Source organism: Camelus ferus, chromosome 13 (genome assembly GCF_009834535.1).
Source record: "Camelus ferus isolate YT-003-E chromosome 13, BCGSAC_Cfer_1.0, whole genome shotgun sequence".
Lineage (NCBI taxonomy): Eukaryota > Metazoa > Chordata > Mammalia > Artiodactyla > Camelidae > Camelus > Camelus ferus.
In genome coordinates this window covers 8,343,015-8,369,835 of record NC_045708.1, presented here as the reverse complement: position 1 = coordinate 8,369,835, position 26,821 = coordinate 8,343,015, and the positions used below count along the sequence as shown (strand labels likewise).

Here is a 26,821-nt window from a genome sequence, read left to right as displayed (position 1 = left end):
GCCAGCCGAGCACCGAATCATCGAGGAGGCGCCCTCTGGCTTCGACAGCCGCTCCTGCAGGACTGCCGGCCCCTCCAGGGCTCTGGAATACGGGGGCTGAAGTGGGAGAAAGGCCCCAAAAGCCCCACTTTACAGAAGGGGCAACCAAGTCCCAGGGGAAAGCTACAGGTTGAGATGATAATATTTAGGACATGTTGGCTCGGACAGTGTTGCAATTCTTCTTTCTGCAACGGTCCGTCCACAGTCAGTTTTCCACTTAGCAGCCTCAGGAGTCTGTTAAAACATCATGCTGACCACGCCACTTCCCTGCTTAAAACCGCTTCCCCATTACACTTAAATTAAAACCCACTTCCTCAGAGAGCTGACGCCAAGATCCTACTGGATTTGGTCCATTACTATTTCTGCCACTCTTGCCCCCACCCTGGCCCACTCTCCAGTCCCTGCCTCAGGACCTTTGAATTTGCATTTCTCTCTACCTAGGATGTTTTTCCCCTAAACCACTGCTGTCCAAAAGAAACACAATGCAAGTTGCAGAGTAATTTTAAATTTACCTAGTTGGTACATTTTTTTAAAGGAGAAATAAAGGGGTGAAATTAATATTTTTTATTTAATCGGATATGTCCTAAATATTATCATCTCAACCTGTAGCCAACACGAAAAAATTATTAGACATTTTAGGGGGGTTATAGTAATTTTTTAAAATCCAGTGTGTATTTTACACTTACAGCACATCTCAGTAAAAACTAACCACATTTCAAGTGCTCCAAAGGCATATGGTTACGAGACAGCTCTGGACAGTCATATAGATGACTTCTTGCTTTGGCTATTCCACCTCAAAGAAGATTTCCCTGCTGCCCTGTCTAAAGCTTCCCTCATCCGTTACCCTGTTGTATTATCTTCACAGAACTTAATGCTACCTGAGCTGAGATAATCTGATTAATTTACTTATACCTATGTTATCTTTCCTCAGCCTGAAAGCAGAAATTTTATCTTTTTCACAAATGTTTTTTCAGTCCCTAGACATTGTGTCACAAAGAAAAGACTCAGTGAAGGTGCTGTGAAAAAATTCACAAGTGAACGCTTCATCTTGGATTATAACCAGAAGGGCAGGAAGAACACCTTAGGCTCATAAAAAGTCAGATCAGGTTGCAGATCAGCAAGGTTGCCAGAGTATATATTTATACTAATAATTACTAGCCTCCCTGATGCTAAGCTAATAAAGGTGGCTGTGGGCTGACTCACTCCTAAACAAGGCCTGGGTTTCTCCGAGGCAGGATCAACCCATTAGAATCTCAACACTGGGTCCCCTCAGAGGCTGAGGTTTGGGCTTAAAACCCCAGACTCCACAGACGGAAGGCAGAAGGAAAGCAGCTCATCAGAGCCGAAGAATCTCGAGGTCCAGATCCTCCAGCACATAGCACCTGACCGTACCTGGGGAGTTTATTGAAAATGCAGAGGCCAGGACACAGTTCCTTCAACCCGAACCACTTAGAGTCTCTGGGCCTCAGTTCCTTATCAATCTAGACATGCATTTACCACATAGCTATCCCACTCCCAGGTAGCTGCCCAAGAGAAGTGAAAACACATGTGCACACAGTCTTATACATGAATGTTCATTACAGCTTCATTCATAATAGCCCAAAACAGGACATAATCAAAATGTTCATCAACATAGAGTTGGTGATCATCATTTTAAGTGAAGTAAGTCAGAAAGAGAAAGAAAAATACCATATGATATCACTTATATGTGGAAACTAAAAAAAGGATACAAATGAACTTACCTATGAAATAGAGACAGACTCACAGACATAGAGAACAAACTTATGGTTACCAGCAGGGTAAAGGGGTTGGGAAGGGATAAATTAGGAATTTGAAATTTGTACCTCTTGGGGAGTGATGGAAATGTTAGCCATCTTGATTGTTGTGGTGGTTTCTTGAGTGTATACATCGACCAAAATTCATCAAATTATACATCTGAAATATGCGTAGTTTACTGTACAGGAATCATACCACAATAAAAGTGTTAAAAAATGTCCATCAACAGAAGAATGGATAAAGAGATTACAATGTACCCATGCAACGGAACACTACTCAGCAATAAAAAAGAATAAACTACTGATACAGACACCTCAGGAGTATTAGCTTTGTGAAAATACCCAGATCACACCAGACCAGGTACTATAATAATTTCATTTCTGTGATATTCCAGAAGAAACCAAACTAGAATGGCACAAGCAGATCAGTGGTGGCCAGGAGTGAGGGCTGGAGGGAGGGGATTGACCCAGGAGGGGCAGGAGGGAAATTTTCGGGGTGAGGAAACCATTCTATATCTTTTTCTTTGTTTTGGGGAGGAGGTAATTAGGTTTGTTTGTTTGTTTGTTTATTTGTTTAATGGAGGTACTGGGGATTGAACCCAGGACCTCGTGCATGCTAAACACGCACTCTGCCACTGAGCTATACCCTTCCCCTTCTCTATATCTTGACTGTTGAAGTCACGAGGCAGTATACAGTTGTCAAAATTCATTGAAGTATGCACTTGAAATTGGTGAACTATGTTTTCTGTAAATTATTCCCCAATAAAGCAGATATTAAAAAAAAAATCCCTGCCCTCCTGGGACTTCCATACCAGCAGGGAAGGAGAGACAGAAAATAAGCAAAGTCAGTATAAAATACAGAGTGCACTGTGCCGTGATAGGTGCCACAGAGAAAAAATAAGGCAGGGAAGCAAGGTAGGAAGGAGGGGTGTACAATTTTAGATGGAGGCCTCACTAGGAAAAACCTGGCCCCAAAGATTCAAATGGAAGGAGTCTGCAGGGGGACCCAGGTCCCCAGATGATGGGTTCGGAAATGCAGAGCTGGTTGAAAGCCCTCAGTGTACAGAAGGGGAAACTGAGGACTAGGAGGGGGAAGGAACTCACTCAAGGTCATACAGAAAGACCACAGGACAAGGCAGGACTCTGCCACAAGCCTGGAGCCCTCTCCAATACAGCATCAGCCCTTCCTGCACCAGCCCACTGCCCTGAGTTTCAACTATTACAGCAAAAATGTATCTGTTGTAGGGGAGGGTATAGCTCAGTGGTAGAGCACATGCTTAGCGTGCATGAGGTCCTGGATTCAATCCCCAGTACCTCCACTAAAAGAAAAAAATTAGTCACATTAAACAATCCATTCTTTAAACACACACACACACACACACACACACACACACACACTGTTGTGAGGAAACCAAGGAACAAAGAAGTTGGCCTGACAGAGGGGAAGGGGTTGTGTTGGCCACAGGGGAGGTCCGCCCTTGGTCCCCGCACTCAGGCTGTGGTCCCCGAAGCTGCAGGTTTCGGGCACACAACAGGTGAAGGGCTGCAGGAGATGGGGGCGTCCCATAATTACCACCCATACTAGACCTTGAAATGCGTGTTGGCCTAGGTGGGGCCAAGTTTTCTAGGGCAGGCAGATTTGAGGGCCCCTGCTCAGTACTCCCCGCTATCAGGCCCCTCCCTACCTGGCCTCCAGATCATCTAGACTAGAGTGGGTTTAGACAGGTAGCCAGAACTGCAGAGAAGTGTTCCTTTTGGCCCACACAAAACTTTAAACTAATTAAAATTAGTTACATTTTAGAAGTTGGAGATCACATGTGAAAATCTGTATTTGGAGCTTCTCTAGAAAAAACTGGAAGACTGGGCAACCGGGAAACTCCCTACCCTCCCTTTGCTTACATTCGTTCATTCATTCACCATCCACTGAGCACCTACTATATGCCTGGCACTGTTCTAAGCACTTGGGACTACATCACTGAGTGAAATAGACATGTTTTTGTAAAAAAGCCCTATTGGAGTTTGCATTCTAGCAGGAGGAGAAGACAGCAGGCAATAAATATAACAAATATGTAAATTACACAATATTTGAGAAGGTGATAAGTACTGTTAAGAGTCCCATGGGAGAGGTAGGGACTCTCAGGGGAGAGGGAGCTGTCATTTTCAATGTGAATTAACTCAATCAGATCTGGAAGGCATTTTGCTTTCCAGAGCAGCGCTGTCCTATAGAAATATAATAAAAGCCATATACAGAATTCTAAATTTTCTAGTGGCCTCATTAAGAAGAGTGAAAAGAAACTGGTGAAATTAATGTTGATATTTTATTTAACCTAATATCTCCAAACTATTATCATTTCAACATGTAATCAATAGAAATATTTTTACTGAGATATTTTATGTATTTTTAATTGTCTTTATTTTTTATTATTTTTAATTGAAGTATAGTCAGTTAAAATGTGTCAATTTCTGGTGTACAGCACAATGTCCCAGTCATGCATATACATATGTATATTCATTTTCATATTCTTTTTCATTAAAGGTTACTACAAGATATTGAATATAGTTCCCTGTGCTATGCAGAAGAAATTTGGGGTTTTTTAAAATCTGTTTTTATACATAGTGGTTAACATTTGCAAATCTCAAACTCCCAGATTTATCCCTTCCCATCTGTCCTCCCTTCCCTGTAACCATAAGTTTGTTTACTATGTCTGCAAGTCTGTTTCTGTTTTATAGAAGAGTTCATTAGTGTCCTCTTTTTTTTAGATTCCACACATGAGTGATATCATATGGTATTTTTCTTTCTCTTTCTGGCTTACTTCAGTTAGAATGATTATCTCTAGGTCCATCCATGTTGCTGCAAATGGCATTATTTTATTCTTTTTTATGGCTGAATAGTATTCCATTGTATAAATATATCACAGCTTCTTTATCCAGTCATCTGTCAATGGACATTTAGTTTGCTTCCATGTCTTGGCTATTGCATATGCTCTTGGATTGGAAGAATCAATAATGTTCAAATGGCCATACTGCCCAAGGCAATCTACAGATTTAATGTGATCCCTATCAAATTACCAATGACATTTTTCACAGAACTAGAACAAATAATCCTAAAATTTATACAGAATCACAAAAGACCCAGAATTTATATTCATTTTGTACTCAGTCTTCAGAATTCAGGAGTTCGAATCCTGTTACACTTCACTCATCTCCGTCTGGACCAGCCATAGTTCAAGTGCCCAGTGGCTTCTGTATTTGACAGTATGGGTCCAGAGTCTCTCGTGAAAATGCAGACACCTGGAGCAGGGGTGGTACTGTCACCCTGTGGGAAGAAGGACAAAGGACCAAGGATAGACCACAGTTGAGGGGGTCAGCCTCATCATCTCACAGAGGGAGTCTGAGCTCCAGAGAGGGACAGCGGCTGCTCCAAGTTCACACAGCAGGTTCTGGATGGAGTCAGAGTGCAATCCCAGGATTCCTAACCTTTGGGTTTGTCCCCAGGCAGCCTCTCAGCCCAAACTCCCAGCTTTCCAGGTGCTGCCCTGGTGGCTGGTTTCTGAATATGAATGAAGCTCCAGGTGGGGCAGAGGAGTCTGGGGTGGGCTGAGGGAAGGGGTATGGGTGGTGGGGTGGAGGGGAGCACTTCCCCTTTAAATCCGGGCTTCACTGACCTTGTGTGAAATTCTAAGGAACTGGTTATCAGGAGCCTCTCACAGTAAACTGTCCATCCTTAGACAAATATCAAACCCAGCCAGCCCCGCCCCTCCACTGCACAGCACGGATAATGGGTACCTTGACTATCTACCAGGGCAGTTATGGAGATAATATAACCGAAGCTCAGGTTCCCAACAACAACAACAGCAACCAGACAATGCTGTGGAACTTCTCACACTCCCTGGCTCGGACCATCCCCTCATGCAGGAAATAAAACCCAACATCCCTCCCCTGGCTTCTGAAGCCACCCTCCCAACCTCACGTCCTGTCCCCAGGGTCCCAAGTCTGTCCCCCCTCCCTTCAAAGCCTCTGCTCAAATGCCAGCTCCTCAGAGAAGCCTTCCTGAATCCTGCTTGCAAACCAGCAGCACCTACACTCCTGTCTGTCCCCTTACGTTGCTCTATTTTTCTTCTTAGCATTTTGCACTGGCATAGCATGCACGACCTTCTGGCTCCAGCAGAGTCTGTGCCCACCTTGCATTCTGTTGCATCCTTAGAACACACACACACACACACACACACACACACACACACACACACACACATCACAGCAACTAATATTGAGCACTTACTATGAGCCGGGCACAGTTTCAAGTAGCTCACACATAGTAATTTGTGTAATCCCTCACTCTGGAGGAGGTACTGTTTTAACTCCATTTTAGAGATAAGGAGAGTGAGGCACAGAGAAGCTCGTTAACTTGCCTGAGGTCACACAGACAGGAAGTAGTGGCACCAGGATTCACACCTAGGCAGGTGGGTTCCGAGGGCCCACAACTCTTGACTTCGGTGCCAGTCCATCAGGGCACGTGCTGACAATGATGTGTGAATGAAAAGCAGGTGAAGGGGGATCCAAAAGTGGCTCCCTCCTACCCAAGCTGGCCCAGCCTTAGTGAAACTCCGTGTTCTGTCTCAGTTAAAGAACAGAAAGAGGCAGGAGGGGCTTCATCTGGCACATTTTGACTGGTTAACCCAACAGGCAGGTGGTTGCCTTCAGTTGTTCCAGATTTACCCACTGTGATATTGTGATTTATAATAAGAAACAGATGTTTGATTTCCATCCTCTATTCCTGGCTCACAACTCCTAAAATCCTTGGAATTTCCCGAGAGAAGAGCAACGGGAGCATCTTTTGTTCTAACATTTATTCTTGTGTCCTTAGTTCTGAAATAGCTCCAGAGCCATAAGGGTAAAACCAGTGTCTTGTTATTTCTATCAAACTCCACGTCTAAGTTTGTTAATAGGTGGCTTTTGGAACGCCCCAGAGGATAGGGGCTGGTTGCCAGGGGAATGAGCCACGTAATTAGAGGGTTGGAATTTTCAGCCCCACCACCTTACCTCTGGGTTGGTAAGAGGGGCTGGAGGTTGAATCAATCACCAATGGCCAATGATCCAATCAATCACGTCTATTAATGAAGCCTCCATAATACCCAAAGAGGACGGGGTTCAGAAAGCTTCCAGGTTGCTGAACAAGTGAAGGTGCTGGAAAGCTCTTTCCCAGAAAGAACACGGGAGTGCCAGCCTTTCCCACACAAGCCTGGCTGTTCCTGAATCTGAGCTGTATCCCTTGTGGTAACCTCGTGAATAAATGGTTTTCCTGAGGCCTAAGAGCCTCTCTAGCAAATTAATCAAACCCGTTAGTGGTCGTATAAGAGGTCGGTCAGAAGCACAGGTAACAACCTGGACCTGAGATTGGTGTGTGAAAAGGAGGCAGTCTCGTGGGACTGAGCCCTTAACCTGTGGGATCTGATGCTACCACCAGGGAGACCATGTCAGAATTTGGTTAAATTGTAGCACACCCAGCGGCTGTCACAGAATTGCTTGGTGTGGTGACCAGAAGTGTCAGAAGTATGGAGAGTAGAGGAGACACGTGGGAAGAGTTTCCTCTACACCCCCTCACACCCAGTCGCATGTCTTCACCCCCACTGTATAGATGGCGAAACTGAGCCGGGGATGGGAGCTTGGCAACTTCAGAAGCCCCTGTCCCTGCAGACTGGGTGCTCAGGACATGTGTAGTGACAGCTGAGCCGTCAGGGCTGCACTGCTTCCTGGAAGGAAACTGGAGGGAAGCATTAAGAGAATCTATATTAGCTGGCAAAGCTCACAGAGAGAAGCCACGGAGGTGAGCTGTGGAGGCAAAGGAGGGAGTGGCAGCAGCTGAGCTGGGCAAGAGAAGGGGTACAAATACAAGCCACTGGAAAGGCAGTAACAAGAGGGCATGAGAGCCAAGGACAAGATTAGCATCCCTGTCCCCACAGCCCCCCCCCCTCCCCAACGTACCCTCCCCGCAGCACCTGGAGACATCTTTCCAAAGGACAGATCTGGTCCTGTCTCTCCACCGGTCACAAGTTTTCCATGATCACCTTTGCCCCCTGCCCACCCTAGCTGGACAGTGGGAGCCCTTTGGACCTGGCCCCTCTCTTTCCCTCTCACTGCGCCCCACCCTGGTCCCAGGTTATGCTCAGCTCCTCCCTCTGTTCCTTAGGCTTCTGCTCCTCTGGTCCCTTTCCTGACTTCCTTTTTTTTTTTTTTTAACTGAACTACAGTCAGTTACAATGTGTCAATTGCTGGTGTACAGCACAATGTCCCAGTCATGCATAAACATATATATATTCATTTTCATATTTTTTTATTAAAGGTTATTACAAGATATTGAATATAGTTCCCTGGGCTACACAGAAGAAACTTTTTTAAAATCTATTTTTATATATAGTAAGTAACATTTGCAAATCTCAAACTCCCAGATTTATCCCCTCCCACCGTAATCATAAGATTGTTTACTATGTCTGTGAGTCTGTTTCTGTTTTGTAGATGTAGATGTGTTCATAGCGTCCTTTTTTTTTTTTTTTTTCAAATTCCACATACTGGGTGATACTAAATGGTATTTTTCTTTCTCTTTCTGGCTTACTTCACTTAGAATGACTATCTCTAGGTCCATCTATGTTGCTGCAAATGGCACTATTTTGTTCTTTTTTATGGCTGAGCAGTATTCCATTGTATAAATATACCACAACTTCTTTATCCAGTCATCTGTCAGTGGACATTTAGGTTGCTTCCATGTCTTGGCTATTGTATATAGTGTTGCTATGAATATTGGGGTGCATGTATCTTTTCAAATTAGAGTTCCCTCTGGATATATACCCAGAAGAGGGATTGCTATATCATATGGTCAGTCTATTTCTAGTTTTTTGAGGAATCTCCATAGTGTTTTCCATAATGCTGCACCAAACTACATTCCCACTAGCATTGTAGGAGGGTTCCCTTCTCTCCACACCCTCTTCAACATTTATCATTCTTGGGCTTTTGCATGATGGCCATTCTGACTCCTTCCCTGACTTCCTGATCCAGAAGGGGGATCCCCCGTCCCTTTGTCCTCTGTGTCCAGAGTCATTTTCTTCATACAGAAAGGAAACAGACTTTGCACGGACTCTCAGTTGAAATTGTAATGTGGCTTGGATGTGCGCATGAATCCATTTTTTGAAAAGACTACTACCCATTAATCATGGCCCAGCCATGAGTCAGGCGTACTGTGCCTAAGAGCGGTAACTCCATGAACGTGCATAGGAATGAGCTCTATCCTGAGATGCCATCTGGTGCAAAGAAAACGTGGATTAGATGCCATTAAGAAGCATCTAATGCTCCTAATTCAATACCTGTGCCATCTGCCGTAAGCTGTGTGCTTTCTTACTGTCTCTCCCCCTATCCACTTTGTTTTAGGACCTGCTGTATCCCATCACCTAGCACAGCGCCTGACGTGAAATAAGAGCACAGTCACTACTTGTCTGTTCACATACTGGGTGCAGAAGGGGAAGAACGTATAGCTCAGTGGTAGAGCGTGTGCTTAGCATGCATGAGGTCCTGGGTTCAATCCCCAGTACCTCCATTAAAAATAATAAATAAATAAACAAATAAATAAGCCTAATTACCTATCCCCCACCAAAAATATTGGGAGCTGCTGGCAGGATGCATTTGCAGTTCTTAAAGCCATGAAGCTGGATGAGACTCGCAGGGGAGAGAGTGGGAAATGAAATTCACTAGGGCCAAGATGAGGAGGAAGCAGCGAAGAGGCAGAGGGACCAGCCGCCCCCCCACCAAAAGATGGCAAGAGAGCCAGGGGCCAGGTGAAGAACCTGCTTCAGAGAGGAGGCTGGTCACTCGGGTCAAATGCTGCCCCCAGGGGAGTGAGAGTGGCCCTGAGAGCCTCTGTAGCGGAGAGGTGGACACAGACTTACTGGAATGAGGTCAAGAGAAAACAGGAGAAGACAACTTACAGACAGTGGGCGTCCATAAACAACACCTTGTAAGTGTTTTGCTGTTAAGAGTAGCTGACAGTAACTGGCGGGAGAATTGTTTTCAAGGAGGTTTGTGCCATTGTTTGTAATTGTAGTGAAACGCTCGTAACATAGAATCTGCCATCTTAATCATTCCTGAGTGAGCAGTCCAGTACCTCCAGGCCAGGCACAGCACATTTTACTGCACTCTGCCTTATTGTGTGTCGCACATAGTGCGTTTTTCACAAATTGGAGGTTTGTGGCCACCATGCATCCAACAAGTTTATCGGTGCCATTTTTCCAACAACATTTGTTCACTTCATGTCTCTGTGTTACATTTTGGTAATTCTTGCAATATTTCAAACTTTTTCATTGTTACTGTATTTTTAATAGTGATCTGTGATCAGTAATCTTTCATGTCACTCTTATAACTGTTTCGCGAAGCCACGAACCATGCCCGTAGAAGATGGTGACATTAATCCATGTTGTGTGTGTTTTTACTGCTCCCCCAACCAAACAGTCCCCCTTCTCTCTCCCTCTCCTTGGGCCTCCCTATTCCCTGAGACACAACAATATTGAAATTACGCCAGTTAATAACCCTACAATGACCTCTAAGTGTTCAAGTGAAAGGAAGAGTTGCATGTCTCTTACACTAAATCAAAAGCTAGAAATGATTAAGCTTTAGTGAGGAAGGCAAGTCAAAAGCTGTGATAGGCTAAAGGCTAGACCTCTTGTGCCAAGCAGTTAGCCACACTGTAAACACAAAGGTAAGTTCTTGAAGGAAATTAAAAGCGCTACTCCAGTGAGCACATGAATGACGAGAGATTGAAACAGCCTTACTGCTGACATGGAGAAAGTTTGAGTGGTGTGGATAGAAGATCAAATGAGCCACAACATTCCCTTAAGTCAAAGCCTAACCCAGAGCAAGGCCCCTCTTCTCATCTATTCTTGGAAGGCTGAGACGTGAGGAAGCCGCAGAAAAAAAGGTGAAGCTAGCAGAGGTTGGTTCACAAGGCTGAAGGAAAGAAGCCGTCTCCGTAACATGAAAGTAAAAGGGAAGAGCAAGTGCTGATGCAGAGGGTGTAGCAGATTATCCAGAAGATTGAGCTAAGGTAATACACGAAGGTGGCTACACTGAACAGCAGAATTTCAACGTAGACAAAACAACCTTCTACTGAAAGAAGATGCTGTCTAGGACACTCATAGCATCTTTCCTTCTTTCTTTCTTTCTTTCTTTCTTTCTTTCTTTCTTTCTTTCTTCTTTCTTCTTTCTATTTCTCTTTCTTTCGAGGGAGCTTTCGGCCAGTGTGGGGTGGTCTTTCGTTTTCTTTTCCTTTCACTTTTGGCTCGCCTTCCTCCTTAGTGAACGAAATGGACGCCTTGGACCTCGTAATTGCTTCTTTCTTTTACCTTTTCCCTTTTCTTTTATTTTCTTTTTTCCTTTTCCTTTTCTCTCTTTCTTTCTTTCTTTTTTTCTTTCTTCCTTCCTTCCTCCCTTCCTCCCTTCCTTCCTATCTTTCTTTCTTTCTGCCATTTTAATGGGTGTAAGATAGTATGTTGTTTTTTAAGTGGGAGAACCGTCAGTATGTTTGCATGCAGACAGGAAACATGTAGGAGACCAGGAAGATAATGCTGAAGGAGGGAGGGAGGAGAGATGCTGGAGCAACATCCTTGATTTAGGAGAGATGCTAAGATCCTGAACAGAGAGGAGCGTGCCCTTAGCCAGCAGCCCAGGTGTTTATCCATAGTCGTAGTTATTCCATACTCAGGGAGAAGGCTGAGGCCCTGGGCACAGGTGCAGGTGGGAGGTTGGATGTGGTGAGAGGGCCTCAGGATGTTCTCTTGGGTGATGTTTATTCTATTTTCTCAGCTACAGACAAGGATGGAGTGAGGTCAGAGGTTTGAGGAAGAAGACTGGGTGTGAATGGTCTGTCTAAAGAGTATGTGGGTGGTGGGGGTTGGTAGGCTGGATAAGGGCTTCTACAAAGACGTCTAACCTGAAATCCGGGAATGTGTTCCCTGGCAGGATCTTGAGATGGGGAGGTTACCTGGATTACCTGGGTGGGCCCAACATAATCACATGTGGGAGGCAGAGGGAGAGCTGACTACAGAAGCTCTTATACCGCCAGCTTTGAAAATGGAGGAAGGAGCCACAACCCTAGGAATGAAATTACTTCTAGAAGCTGAAGGCAAGGAAACAAATTCTCCCCTAGAGCCCCCAGAAACAGACTCCTCTAGAGCCTAGTCTCCCTGGTGACACCTTGATTTTCGAGGAGATGTTCAGAACCTTAAGAGAATGAATTTATGTTGTTTTTAGCCACTAAATTGGCCTCATTTGTTCCAGCAGCAATAAGAAATTAATACACCAGGAAAGTGGGAAGGGGACACACTGTGACTGCTGAGAGGTACCAAGGACATAGTTAGAGTTTAATGATCATGCATTTGAAGTGAGACCAGCCCACATGCTTGACTATTTTCAATCCTGCCCTGTACAGGTGCACAGGTGCAGGTGTGGCATGCACAGAAAGTTGGCTTTAATTCAGAATGAGAACACTAAAGCAGGAGAAAGTCCAGGGAGTTGAGGTTATATGCACGGGACAAAATGATTGACCATAATGGTTATGGCAGATAAGACAGGAGAGGATGAAGAGTGGTAGGATGAATGGATTGCAGGTCCCAGTGAGGCAAAAAGACGGAGGACAGACACAGAAAACAAACTATGGTTATGAAATGGGGAAGGGGGGCAGGGATAAATTAGGAGTTTGGGATTAACAGATACACATTGCTACATATAAAATAGATAAACAACAAGGCCCTGCTGTAGAGCACAGGGAACTATATTCAATTTCTTATAATAAGCTATAATGGAAAAGAATCTGAAACATATATATGTGTGTGTGTGTACATTTATAACTGAATGGCTTTGCTGTACCCTTGAAGCTAACATTGTAGATCAACTATACTTCCATAAAAAATAAAATTAAAAAAAAAAGACAGAGGACAGTGTTGGGGTTGGGGCTGGGGTGAGGGAGAGTGGGATGCCTGAAACTGGGATTGTGGCTGTGGTTATCCATAATGACAAAGTCTAGGGCAGGAGTTGGCAAACCACAGACCACGGGCCCAAACCACCAGCTGCCTGTTGGTATAAAGTTTTATTGGAATATGGTCACACTTGTGGTATAATTACAGATATACTTGGTCTTGGTCCAGGTCCTGGCACAGAGCTCCTAAAACTCTTAGAATTTCCTGCGTGTTGGAGTATCTTCTGTCATTCATAAGGACCCCCTTTTGAACAGCCCTGAGTTTATACTAACGAGGTGACTCAGGGTGGTGCCCCCAGAGAGCCTCAGGTTAGGGCTGGTCACCAGAAAGGTGAAGTGGCTAGAGGGATGGAACTTTCAGCCCCAGCCACCGGCCTCTGGAAGGAAGGAGGCGGCTGCAGATTAAGCTCTATGGGATACAATGGGATTCCACATTGGTACCCAGGTGGGAGGGCAGTGCATCCCCATTTCCACAGTGACAGAAGCTCCTGGGCTCAGGACCCTTCAGACCTCACCGTGGGTACCTCTTTATCTGCTTGTTTGCCTGTATCCTTTATTGCATCCTTTATAATAAACTGGGAAACATAAGTAAATGTGTACCTGAGCTTTGGAAGCTGTTCTAACTAATGATTGAATCCAAAGAGGCAGCCATGGAAACCTCTGATTTGTAGCCCATAGGACAGAAGCACAGGTGACAACCTGGACTTGAGATTGGCATTTGCTGTGGGGGTATCTTGTGGGGCTGAGGCCTTAACCTGTGGGATCTGGTGCTACCTATAGGTAGATAGTGCCAGAATTGAGTTTAATTTGTAGGACACCTCATCAGTGTCCACTGAGAATTGGGGACTGCTTGGTGGTGTGGAAAACCTTCCACACACCCCTTCTTTGATGCACTGTCTGTGACAACTGTCACGCTTCAGCAGCAGAGTTGAATACTTGAGACCGAAACCTTAAACCCTCCCAAGCCTCAAATATGTACCATGTGGCTCTTTACAGGAAAAGCTTGCCAAGCCCCGTCTTAGGGTATGAGTGGCCGAGACGGGGTAGCGGGCCCGACTACGGGAGGATAGGAGGTCCAGGAAATCACTGAGAACAAAGACAGATCCGCTGAGGGATTTGCAATGCCACCTGGTGCCCGCCGAGGTCCTGCGGCCCCCTAACTTCCAGCCTTTAGGCGTCTGCCTGCTCCTCTTTGGAAGATAAACTCCTGACAGGCGTTTGCCTTACTTAGCAGAATTAACAGCCTTGGGAAACGACTAGCCTCACCATAGCTCAGGCTGACTTGTTCCAGCCCACGTCTCCTTATCGGAATCATAAATTCCACCACCTTCCTTGTGTCAGCCCACGTCTCCATCTTACTGGAGTCATAAGTCCACTATCCTCCCATATACCAAAGCCCCTTACCTCACTTATAGCCCAAAAAACACCTCTGTTCCCCTATCTCTTTGTGTCCACAGCCCCTTCCTCAGTAAAAGACCCTGCACTTTCACACTCGGTGGACACGCAGACACCTCTTGCCTGTGTGGCCCACTGTTGCCTGTAGCAGTGAACTTATTTAACTTTCCCTTTGTTCTTAAACTTCTCTTGGTTTCTGGTAAATTCTTTTTACCAACCCGTGACACTGGCCCGCCACCAAGTGTTCCCCCAACAGGAGTCACAGTGAGCAGGGAAGGAAGCTGACTGAATTCACGGGCCAGGGTCTCTCTCCCCTCCAGGCCTTGACATGAGGAACTCCCTTCGCTGGAAACCTCTTCCAGACTTGTTATTCTGGAAAACTCCTGCTCATGCCTTAGGAACAGGTCAGAGATCATCTCTAGAACCCTTCCCCTGACCCCCTGGCCGTGACCAGGGCATTTCTCTGCTCCTATGCTCATCCTGTTACCCGAAAAACTGGACTTGCCCCCTGGTGGGTGTCAGACCAAAAGACACAACCAAGCCAAAGATCAGGAGAAGAAATGATTTATTATTACTTGCAGCGCGTAAGGAGAACTCAGGGGATCATTTCCAAAGCAGTGTCTCCCCAAACAGCAAAATTAGGGAAGTTTTGAACTAAGGGTACATGCATACTCGTGAAGGAGCTTGGACAGTGGAAAGAGTCCAAGCTTTAGTTGACTGAAGTCACGAGGGTCAGAAAAATCGAACATCATCACCCTTTAGGTTCCAGCTGATCTGATGGTTGACAGCTTCACGCTAACCTTTGCCACTGAAACAGAACTGGGAGCCTTTACAACTGACATATTATCTTTGCTATCGTTACTTCTCTTGCCCTGTAACAGTCCTTTGTTTCTGCATCCTTTTGTTCCCTTAAGATCATTAAATGCTGATACCTGTTCAAGACCACGCATTGTGGCCAGGCTTAGATCACAAAATGGCTCAGGCCAAAAATGGCTTCTCTTCTGTCAAGAAAGCCATGCCTGATTTTATTTTCCCTGGGGACCCCTTACCTTATCTGCTTATAATCTGAGCACCTAGTGATGAACCTCAGAGGTGTCCCCAAGACTGGGGCCTCCTGGAGGCCAGAGTCTTGCTTCCCCGAATGAGAAGGGGGCTGCACATGAAGGAACAGATCTGCAGAGACCACTCCCACCCCAAGCTTCAGCTGAGGAGACCGAGGCGGCGGGGCATGTGATGAGGGCGTATCTGGAGGTCAGCTGGGTGGTTCTGGGCAAAAAACCACCTTCCTACTGTTCACAGGCCTGAGGGAGTGGTCAGGCTCTCAGCAAGGGCAGCTGTAATGGGGGTGCTTCTAGGGTCCAGCCACACCATGGGCTTGTCAGAATTCAGTGGCCATGGCCTGTTCTCCCCCACACGCTGGTGGCAGGGACCAGGACCACAGGCATACCACAACTCAGACCTGATGACAGAGCCAGTAGTCAGTGTGTGAAAAAACAAAGTGTTTATTTATAAGCAGGAATGCTGTCTGGGATACATACAGTGCAAACTCTTCTTGTCTTGGGACCAACACAAGCCCACAGACTGGGAAACTGTTACTGAATTAGGCTGTATGAACCCTGACTTGGGTCCTTGGCGGAGAAGGTTCTTCTTCCCACTCAGGTTCACGCAACCGAAAACAAAACCGAAGCTGAGATCAAAGCAGTGCAAGCTTAATTCAATGACCAGAGTATGGACACATGGGACTTAATTCATAGATCAACTTCTGGCCTTAATGTTAAGAGGGACTTACTTTTAAGGAGTAAGGATGATGGGGGAGGAGTGAGACTAATGATGGGGAGGCATTTGCGTTAGTTTTCTGGGAAAGATCCAGGGCTTTCCTGGAAAGGGGGTGTCACTCTTTTTCTGTCCTTTTATGGTCAGTGATTTCCAGTCACGGCCACCAATAAGTATGTCATTTAGTAGCTAATGTAGTAAAATCTGCGTAGAATGAGACTCAGTCTGTTGGAGGTCAGATTCATCGCCATGTTGGTTTCAGCGGGTTCCATCCAGTTTTTGTTTTTCTCTTCCTATTGCTTCCTTTCTTTGTGTCCAGACCCTGTGACTTAAAGATATATGTTAGGTCCTGTTCCAAGGAGGGGTTGGTGGATTTTGAGCAAGAGTCTGGTGGCAACTCTGGTTACAAAATAAGGCCACACCCCAAAAGGGTCTCCTTCCAATTCATCCCTGCTCTGCTGGGGTGATGGCAGGGAGGCTGATCTGAGGTCCTCCACCAGGGGGCAGAAGTGCTCCACAGCCATAAAGGGTCCAATGTGGCCGGAGACCCTGGCCAGTCCAGGCAGCGAGACATCTGGATTCCAGGGTGGGAAACCTTTCTTCACTTCATGATAATGGCTGGACTTCTCCTACCCTCCAAAAGTTCAGCCGCCAAGTTCAAGTCCAGTGGAACTTTTCAATAAGGGATCCAAGCATCTGGGACCCAACTGTCTTCTCAAGGAGGCCCCCATCCACCTTCCTTCTAGAATCCAGTTAAGGCCACATTTGTCCACCATCTGCAGGGATGGCCTGGGCATGTGATCATGGGGAGCGGGCTGACTCCTTAATTGGGAAGACTCTCTCGGCAAACATGTTGGCTTCAGCTGCTTCCGGCAGGCCTGAACACCATGGGCCACACAGAACCACAACACGCGACACAGACACGCAGACCCAAGACGGTCTCTCACCACCTCCTGTCCATTCAGGATCTCGGCAGGCACAGTGCTACAGTGGTTCCGAGGCTCCACCGGGACCTGGGACTCCAGGAACAGTGGGGCTGGAGAAACAGGAGCATCCCCTCGGGAGGCAAAGGAGGAAGGTCCAGGCTGAGGTAGGAGGAGACGGCTGCAGGGCCTCAGTCATCTCCAGTTCCGGCAACTCCCTGATAGGAAAAGGCGTGGCCTTGGAGCCCCACACCAGACAGTGGTGGGGGGAGGGTAGGCTGCAGCTGTGGGTAAATCACAGTGAAGGTCAAAGGCAGAGGATGCAAACTCTGAAAGTTTGGCTTTGTTACTTTGTTGGCTTGTTTGTCTGCATGATGCTTACTTTATTTTTTTAATTGCCACACGTTAAAACTGGAAGGTTTCTGGTTAGAGGTTTGCCATCTTAACCAGGCCACAGCACTCATTCAGGCTGTCTGCCCAGGCCCTCTGGGCATCTCGTTTTCACCTCATGGTATAAGAGATGGAGGCAGCAGGAGTGGATCTGGAGGTGGTGTTTCCAAAGGGTCCTGAGCAAAACTGAGGGACTCCCATCTCCTGCAGGGGTTGCTACCCCCTCTCTGCACAGAACCATCTGATTGATGACACACCGCTCCCCCCCCACCGTCCTGCAGCCTCGCATTCAGGCTAAAGCCCCGCCCCTTCTCCACGAATGATGCACACAGCATCCCCACTCCCCAGCAGGAAGCCAGAGCCAGGTAGAGCCCAAGGGTTGAAATAAACAAACAAACAAAAAAAAAACCAAAAACAAAAAAAAACCCAAAAACAAAAAAACAAGGGCTCCAGAAGCCAAGCCGACAGGGCCGGCGATGGGGCAGCTCTCAGAGAGGCAGGGGCTTGCCCCGGGCTGCCCGGCACATCTGTGTCCACCAGCCTTCCAAGAAAGACGCGTGTCAGGACAAGACACACATGACTCTCCCAGCCTCATTCTTCTGCCTGCAGGTGACAGGAAGGCTGAGGCTGTGGAAACCACAAAAGGAATTTGGCCCAGAAAGAGCCAGAGTCCTGGAGGTGAGGGGCCTAGAAGGACCAGGGATCAGCCCAGATCGGCTGTGAGACAGCCCACACCAGCCTGGTTAACTGGACTTCATCCCGGCATCAGGCACGCCGAGGGGCAGGGGCTTCTCCTCTGGGCTCTGCAGCAGAGTCTCTGGAACTCCCAGCTGGGACTGAAGAGGGCATTCCTCCTTGGAGAAGGGGACCTGCTCATCTTTCGGGGAGCCCGAGGGGCTGGTGTCTGTGTCTCCTGTTGTGGAACTGGCCTGGGAAGGGCATTGAAAGCCATGGTCCGAGCTGCTGCAAACGTTGACAATGCAGGTGACATTGACCTGGGTTCCGTGGCCGCCAGAAGATGGCTCTGCTAAACAAAAGACAGGAGAGGGCGGTCAGTCCGGATCTTGGATTGAGGGGCGTCGTCACAGCCGGTCGTCTGCCCAAGAGGCAGGTCAAGACAACTGGGGAAAGAGCACTGGGCCAGGAGCCAAGAGGCCCCGTTTCTAGCCCAGCTCTGCTGTGTAACCTTGGGTCAGTCCCTTAAACCTTCGTGTGTCTCACCTGTCAAACAAGGATACCCCACCCCATTCACCCCATAGACAGGAGGAGCCAATTATACAAAGCATATGAAGGTGTTCCAAGAACAAAACACGCTGCCCACAAAGAACCAGAGAAGTGAGCTGGGACAGGAAGTACATATTACAGAATACTCGTCAAGCAGTGAAGATGGAATACTTTCCAGTGAAGATGGAATACTTTCCTGTAACTGCAGGAAGGCGTCAGCAGCCCCAGCCACACCAACTATGAAAGGGTGAGAAGCCTGTCACTGGTCCATCATCTCTGTGCCAAGGAATCAGCACCAAAGGGCTTGAAAATTGCTCCTTTATGGAAATTAAACATCGACACTGAGCTTGTCTTTATTTACAGCAAATCTTTTTCTTCCATGCAGAGCTGCCTCTAAGATTTCGTAAATCTGGGATTCCAGGATTGGGTAGGGGTTGGTAGTTTGTCTGTATCACTGAGGCCAGGATGCCTTGAGCTCTGCAGCCTGACAATCTGGGTTTGACTCCCTGCTCTGCCTTCATAAACTTGGCCAAGTCACTTAACCTCTTGGAGCCTCAGTTTGCCCAGCTATAAATTGAATCTAAGGACCCTTGCCATGGGTGACTTTGCCCTGTTCATTGCTGTATCTCAGGAGCCTGCATGGCCCCTCAAGGCAAGCTCAATGAAGCAGGAGCTGAACACTGGGTCCATATATCCAACCGCCTCTTCTGTACCTCAACTCGATCCCACCCGTCTCCCATCCAACCTGCTCTTCCTCATCTCAGTTCCCATGGATGCCATTCCACCCCGATGCTCAGTCCCAAAGCCCTCAGACTCATCCTTCCCTAACCCCTACATCCAATAGACCAGCAATTCCTACCAGGTCCACCTTCCAAAGATTCTTCAAGTTCACCACCTCCTGCATACCACCATTCACTCCCACCTGGACTAGTGTGAACAGCCTCCACCTGCCTCCTGGCTTCTACCCAGCCCCTCTGCAGTCTGTTCTCCACCAGCAGCCAGAGCTAGCCCTTTTAAACCTGGCAGATCACTTTTTTAGCTGCTCAAAACACCTATGAGGCCGTGCATGACCTGGTGCCTGCCTTCTCCTGCCCCATCTCCTGCCGCTCTGAGATCTTGGCTGGGTTTCTTCTAGCCAGACCCACCTCCCTGCAGCTCCTTGAGCCCCCTCAAGCCTCAGGGCCTTTGCACATGCTGCTCCCTTAGCCTGGAACACTCCTCCTTATTCCCACAGCTCATTCCTTCCTCTACTCAGGCCTCAGTCCAAAGGCCACCACCTCCAAGAAACCTCCGTGGCCCAGGATGGCAGGGCCTTTCTGATCATTCCCCGCTGTGGTCCTATGTGAATGAATAAAACCCAGCTCACAGGCATGTTCTGTTCTTATAGGTAGTAGTGTTTCTAAGTGAATTGGCTGTCAACATTTAAAATTCAGGAGTTTACATTTTAAAAACATGAATGTGTAGCTTCCCTTGGGAGCCAGACCAGGGAGGCCTGGCTACACAGGACCCACAGACAGGCAGGAAGGGCTCCAGGTCACAGGTTCAGCCCCACCTGCCCTCCCAGCCATGCGGGCATCTAGGTGTCCTGAGTTGGTGAGGGACTGGGTGATGGATAAGCTGAGGAGAGCAGAGTTAGGGCTGGACACATAAGTGCCCCTCAAAAACTAACAGCTACTGCTCCTGTTTCTATAGGGACCCGCTGAGTGTCCCGGGGGCGCAGGGAGGGCTGGCTGTTTGTATTCCAGTCTAGTTTATTTTCAGACTCCAGGGAAGCCTGGGAGGAGGATGGAGCCAGCAAGTGCTTGGCTCAGAACAGCCCCAAACAGGCCCAGAGGAGGGAGGACTGAAATTACCGAGCTGGGAGGAAATTTCCACCTTGTGCCTCCACAGCACCCAAATGTCACCCAGAGTCACCACGGCCTTTGCACATCGTGAACAAGACAGTGCGGGGGCAGACAGGAGACCACGAAGGGGCAAAGACCTGAGGTTTACCCGTTCCCACAGTGGAGAGAGGTGTTGGGGTGGGAGGGAGAGAAGGGGAGGGCAGATGCCAGAGAGACAGCTGGGGAAGGAGCAGAGAAGTGAGGGTAGAGGGGGTGGGCAGACAAGTTCAGGGGTCCACATGGGGGCCACACCAGGATGGGTGTGGGAGAGGTGTCACCCAGAAAGCAGAAAGAGGAGTCTCAGAGTTGGATGAAGACCAAGAGTCTATATTTGAATCTCACTCATTCATTTGACAAACGTTTAGGGCCACCTGCTGCTCCAGCCACTGACCCTATCCCCTCCTCGGGGAGTTTTTAGGCTGGGGCAGGGGCCACTGACAAGACATCACACTGATGAGGGCAGGCTATGGTGGGAATATAAAAGCGGGACACCCCAGTCCACTTCCTGAGTCCGGTGGCAGGTAGGAAAGGGTGCTGCAGCCCTGCCAAGGAGCTGCCACACTTATCTGCAGACCGGGAAACTGAGGCTCGATGGGGTTAAGGAGACTGCTCAGATCCTCATGGCACCAGAGCAGCGAGGAGGGCATCACAGAATGATGGTCACTGCCTTGACCCACCAGCCAGCACTGCCAGATGGGAGGGAGAGATGCAGGCCAGTGGACTTGGCCACTCACTACAAAGCACACCCAAGGAAGCCCCAGGCTTTCTGGGGGATCCCTGCAGGGGCCCCCTCCAATGTGGGCACTGCAGATGTTCACCAGGGGTGACCCTGGTCACAGACCAAGTGCAGGGCAAAATGCAGACGGTGTAAACAGGGCATGGGCTTCTCCAGACCCCACAACCCGATGCCCCAAGCCCAAAAAGATCGGGTAACAGGCCACAGGGAGTGAAGCCCCAGAGACATCACTTAACTCATTCAGCTTTCTAGCCACAGGCTCTGGACCCCGACCCTGAGAGCCCAAAGGTGATTCCTGGCTCTTCTGTTTACTAGCTGTGACCTTGAAAAAGCTGTTTAACCTCTCTAGGCCTTAGTTTCTTCATCTGATAGGATGAGGAAATATAATAGGAATTAATATAATAAGATTGTATTATAAAAACATGTAATAATGTACAATAAACATAATTATGATATATTATGTTAATTATATTATGTTATGGTACATATAATATTAATATATTATTCATGTAGTGACTTATAATATTGACATATAATACTGTTATATGCTATAATGCATTATATGTTATATGTAACATTAATGTATACAATGTTATTAATATATCAATATATACTATTTTTAATACAATATACTATTAATATGTACTATTATGTTATATGCTATTTTATATATAATATATTATATATATTATAATATGGAGGAAAACTCCCTGCTTGGGTATGGAGGACTCAGAGGACAAGTTGAGTCAGTCTAGAAGGAAAGATGTTCCTGGTGAGAGAACCCACAGGGCAAAGGTGGGAGGGAGGTGGTGACTTCAGAGAACAGAAAGAAGCCTGTGGCTCAGGTGCACCTGAGGGGTGGGGGGAGGCAGGGCTGAGGGGAGCCAAGGCTGGTGGCACAGGGTCCCAGTGTCCTACCAGGAGCTCAGGCCTCGTCCTGCAGGGGAGGCCCCGGATGAGACGGCTTATATGGAAACCAGGGGCGGGGGGCGGGGGGATGAAGCCAGGTGGGCTCCTGCCTCTTACCTGAACCGCCGGAGCCAGCCTGGGCCTCCCCAGCCCCGCCGGCCGTCTCTGCACCCGGCGCCTGCAGCTGGGACCTGGTGGGCGCCCTCCGGTCTGTGGCGCTGGCCGAGCTCTCCAGGGAGCTGCTGCTGGAGCTTGGCGCCGTGGTCAGCAGGTGCTGCTGCTCGGGGCCTGGGGCATCTCGGGCCTTGTCGGCGGACAGGTGCGGCTGGATGGGGAGGAGAGGACGGAGGGCAGTCGGCCCCTGCCCCAGCCCCTCGGCCCCTCTTCCTTCTCACCGCCGTCAGCACTTCACAGTTTACATGGCACTTCCGCCCACGCCTACACACTCTTCCCCTGCACAGCACGTCTAGGATGTGTGATTGTCCATGGCTTCCATGATTAGCATCTGCCTTCCCCACCGGAGTGTGAGCCCTAAGAGGGCAGGGGCCATGTGGCCCTGTGCACCAAAGAGTCTTAGAGGTGGGCCAGGATATTCATCCTCATTTTGCATTAGGAAGCAGAGGCCCAGAGAAGAAGAGCGACTTTCCTAAGGTTACCCCAACAGCCCAGAGTGAGGTGGCTCAGCTTAGCAGCCGAGGAGCTGGATTCTGGAACCAGATCACATGCATACAAATCATGACTCCATCACTCACTAGCTCTGCAACCTTGGACAATTCACTCAACCTCTCTGTGCCTCTGTTTTTTCATCTATGAAGGGAAAATAACCTACCCCCGAGGCGGTTGTGAAGATTAAATGGCTGAGTTTTGTAAAGCACTCAGAATACTGCCTGTTGCACAGCAAGCGCCAGTCAAGGGTTGGTTAATTCAGGGCTATGCAAACTACTGTCCAAGCTACTGTCCTGGGCAAAGTCCAGCCTGTCGCTGTTTCTGTACAGACTGTGAGCTAAAAATGGTTTTTACAGTTTCGGACGGTTGAAAAAATATTTAAAGAATAATATTTCATGACCTGAAGTTATGTGAAGTTCAAATTTTAGTGTCCATAAATACAGTTTTATTGGAACACAGCTGCTCCCATCTGTTTATGTAGCGTCTGTGGCTGCTTTCCCACAACAATGGCAGTTTTGAGCAGCTATGACCGAACCCAGATGATCCAAAAAGCCTAAGTGTTGACTGTCTGGACTTTTATGAATCACAACAACAATAATAAAATATTAGCCAACACTTGAATCCATCCAGTGCCAAGCACTGTGCTGAAGCCCTTCCAGACACCATCTGTACCCATCCTTTCAGGAGCCCAGTGTGTCCTCACTTTGCAAACGTGGAAACCGAAGCCCAGAGAGATTGAGTTTGCCTGCCCAAGTTCACACAGTTAGGACGGGGTGCCTCTGGGCTGGAACCTACCAGCCCTTCCTGAGTGTCTGGGGTTTCAGCCCTGGAGGCTCGAGACAAAGTGCCCTGTTTCCGGACACCCGTGCTGGGAGCACCTGGGAATTTCACTCTGAGGCGGTTGCTCGTCAGCACTAACTAAACAGGCACACAAGCCCTCGCCGTGGGGTTTTGGGAGATCATTGGATTCCAGAAAGAAAGAAGACAGAGGGGCCACATTCTCACCCGCTGCCCTGGTCTGCCCAGGACGAGAGGGTCCAAGGTGAGTGAGATGCTGGAGGGACCTAGCCTAGCACGGTTAGGGGAGGGGAGGGTCAGAGGTGCAGGACACAGGGAGGGCTGAGGCCCACCCCGGCCTCATTCCTGAGGGAACTACAATTCCAGGCATGCTCTGAGCACTGGCAGATGGGAGTACCTTCCCTGGACTGATGGAGCAGCTCTGCCGATCCCCGCAGCCCCGGGCCCCCAGCCCTGCCTGAGCCCTCCCTGAGTCCTCTGTGTCCTGAGGCCAGCTCACAGAGTCTCACTGCAGGCTGGATGGATCCTTCGCAAGCAGTCCCCATGAGGCCACGGAGGCCCAGAGAGGGCGAGTCTCCTGCTCAGTATCACACAGCTGGTCTCTGGCAGGGACAGGAGCCCAGATCAGTGTACCAGTGCTGTGTGCTTCCCACTGAGTCCTGCCTCTCTGGTTCACTGCCCCCGACTCTGGAGGAACGGAGGGCATTTCAAGTTCATGCTGAACCTTCGCTCAGATGGTCTGACCTTGGTATTGGACCCCACCCCCAAGCCCTGCTCTGAGCTTAGACAGGCGGGGGAGAGGGAGGCGGAGGGGGAGGAGAAGCATCCAAATGTCATTCCTCACAACCTCCAGAGAAGGGGCTTTTCTGTCTGTGTCCCGCTTTTATGCTGGTGGCTAGGGCGGTGCAGAACAGAAACCCACAAAGGTCACAGCCTGTCTCCCTCCCCCAAAGCCACAAGTGGCCAAGTTCAGGCAGGCTCTGAGAGGGGCAGTTGCATTCTGAGTCCTGTTCCTTGGGCTGGGACCCCAGTTGGGGGAGCACTGAGGGGCTCATTCAACAAACATGATGCTGCAAGTCTGCCCCCCTCACTTACTAGCCAGGCCCAGGCACCGGCAGAAGCAGAGACGCTGACAAAGCCGCTGGCTGGGTCTGCTTCCGTGACACATGTCAGCCCATGTTCCCGAGGCTCACACACCTGTCTATGCAGGTATGCGGGTGTATGAAGCCTGCACACTCATCTGCCTACGTGTGGTGGGGCATGTGTGCACATCTGTGTGTGGTGCAATGAGTGTACTGGAGGTGGTGAAGAGAGGCTCTCCTAGGTTTGTGCCTCAGGCCACTCTCATTAGCTGTGTGACCTCGGGAAAGTTACTTCACTTCTCTGAGCCTAAGATTCCTGTGCTGTAAAATTGGGACAATACTCACATTGCCTGTGTCGGGCATAGCACGGCTGGGAGACTAAGTAACGCCCAGTACTGTGCCTGACCCATGTTCAGCGCCTCAAAACATTCTCCCTCTCTATGAATTAAGGACGTGCATATGAATGTGTGTGTCTGTGGGGGTGACTGTGGGTGAGCTCACACACATGGATTCACTGGCCTTTTCTGAACAAAGGGAAGCCACTGTCCCGCCATGCCTTGGCATTATTTCTATAGCAGGAGGGACAGGGCGGTGCTGAGACACCGTCTTCTCAACCCCAGCAGCCTAGGCAGGAGGGTGACTACGCAGCCATTAGTGGGGACCACCGCCAGCCAGCTGAGGAGCAGAGTGGGGCACAGGCTGAGTGCGGGGATGAGGGCAGAGCTGGGAGCCCGGGCACTGATGGGCAGCTGGGCAGGTGACCAACCTTTGAGGCCAGGCCCTGCTGGGGATGGGGATGCTGGGAACAACTGTGAAAGTCTGCCCTGGGCGAACAGGATGGTGGTAAAAACAAGGCCTGCAGATTCAGACTGAGTTTCAAACCTGGGCTCTGCCACTCCCTGAGTCTAACCTTCCCTGAGTAACTGAATCTCCCTGAGTCTCAGTTTCTCCCTCTGTGAAATGGGGATGATGCTACTGTGTACCTCACAGGGGGTGTGTGAGGATACACAGCTTGGCCCGGGGCTCAGCCAGTGTGGTGCTGGACCAGCTCAGACCTGTGTGTGTTTCTTCCCAGCTCCACATTCAGTAAGGTCTGGGTAGCTTAAAATTGGCCACAGTGGGAGTTTATAACACAGAAACGAGCAAACAGCACAAATCAGGGGTTTGGGGGTTTTTCCCACCTGGAGGGCCAGTGACCAACATGTCATTGGGCTCCAAACACAACAGCACTCAACAAACAGTAGTTTACATTCATGAACATAAACCTGAATGAAGCGAAAGGGGAGTCGGGGCTACAGGCCACACCTGGGACAGCTTTACTGCACGGAATATTGAAAAACACTAGATCGGGAAAGACGAAGTGGCAGCTAGGCTGCCGGGGTGGAGCTGAGACGGCGCACCTGGTCTATGTGCTGCCAGGCAGCAGCTGTCAGCACCACTGGACTGAAGCCAGAAAAAGGAAGGCGTAGCATTCACACGCTGGGGGAATGAGAAACGGTTTGAACTCCCAAACCAGTGTTCCTGTCTGCTGAAGTACCAGAGGGCAGGTCAAAGAGCACTGGGCCAGGAGTCCAGAGACATACTGCTGTGTGCCCTTGGGCAAGTCGCCTTCCCTCTCTGCACTGCTTTTCTCATCAGCACAGTTGGGAGATGAAATCAGTCTCTGGTTCCTACCACATCCAAAACCCTGTGTAACCCTCAGGCACTGGTTCCCAACCAGGGGCGGTTCTGTCCTCCAGGGAACCTTTGACAATGCCTGGAGACATTTTGGTTCTCACTCCTGGGAGGCGATGCTACCGGCATCTGTGAGGGAGAGGCCAGCGACATTGCTGAGCAGCCTGCAATGCACCGGACAGCCCCTCAAGACAAAGAATTATCAGGCCCCAAACATGAATACAGCTGAGGCAGAAAAACCCTGTCCCAGCAGGACAGGGGACATGGATGGAAGGCTTTGGACTCTTGTTTCCTCATCTGTAAAACTGGGTAAAAAAAACCTGCCCTGCCTACTGGGTGTGGGGTTGCAGCAGACACAGTGCATTACATCACCCCACACTCATTTCCAAGCCCTGTCCCAGGTCCTCCTCCACTGTAAAGGCTAGGAAAGCAAAGCACCCCGTTTCCCAGCCTCCCTTGCACCATCTGGCCAGAGACATAAGACAAAGAAATAAAAGGAGAAGTCTACCCAGGGCTTCTAGGAAAGCATGTAGTTCCCTG

General features: G+C 48.7%; 1 protein-coding gene across 2 annotated transcripts in view; it reads right to left on the bottom strand.

Annotated features, from left to right (window-relative positions):
• Nucleotides 1-14,771: 14,771 nt before the first annotated feature.
• Nucleotides 14,772-26,821, bottom strand: part of TNFRSF1B (TNF receptor superfamily member 1B) — a 36,234-nt gene continuing 24,184 nt past the window's right edge. Inside the window, exons 9-10 of one of the 2 annotated variants that reach the window (XM_032495221.1) lie at nt 22,179-22,386; nt 14,772-18,336 (exon numbers count right to left, since the gene is read on the bottom strand). In XM_032495221.1, coding sequence (XP_032351112.1) covers nt 18,053-18,336; nt 22,179-22,386 — 492 coding nt within the window. In that variant the 3' untranslated portion in view covers nt 14,772-18,052. The remainder of the gene's footprint in view (nt 18,337-22,178; nt 22,387-26,821) is intronic. The other variant, XM_032495222.1, reaches the window with a different exon arrangement.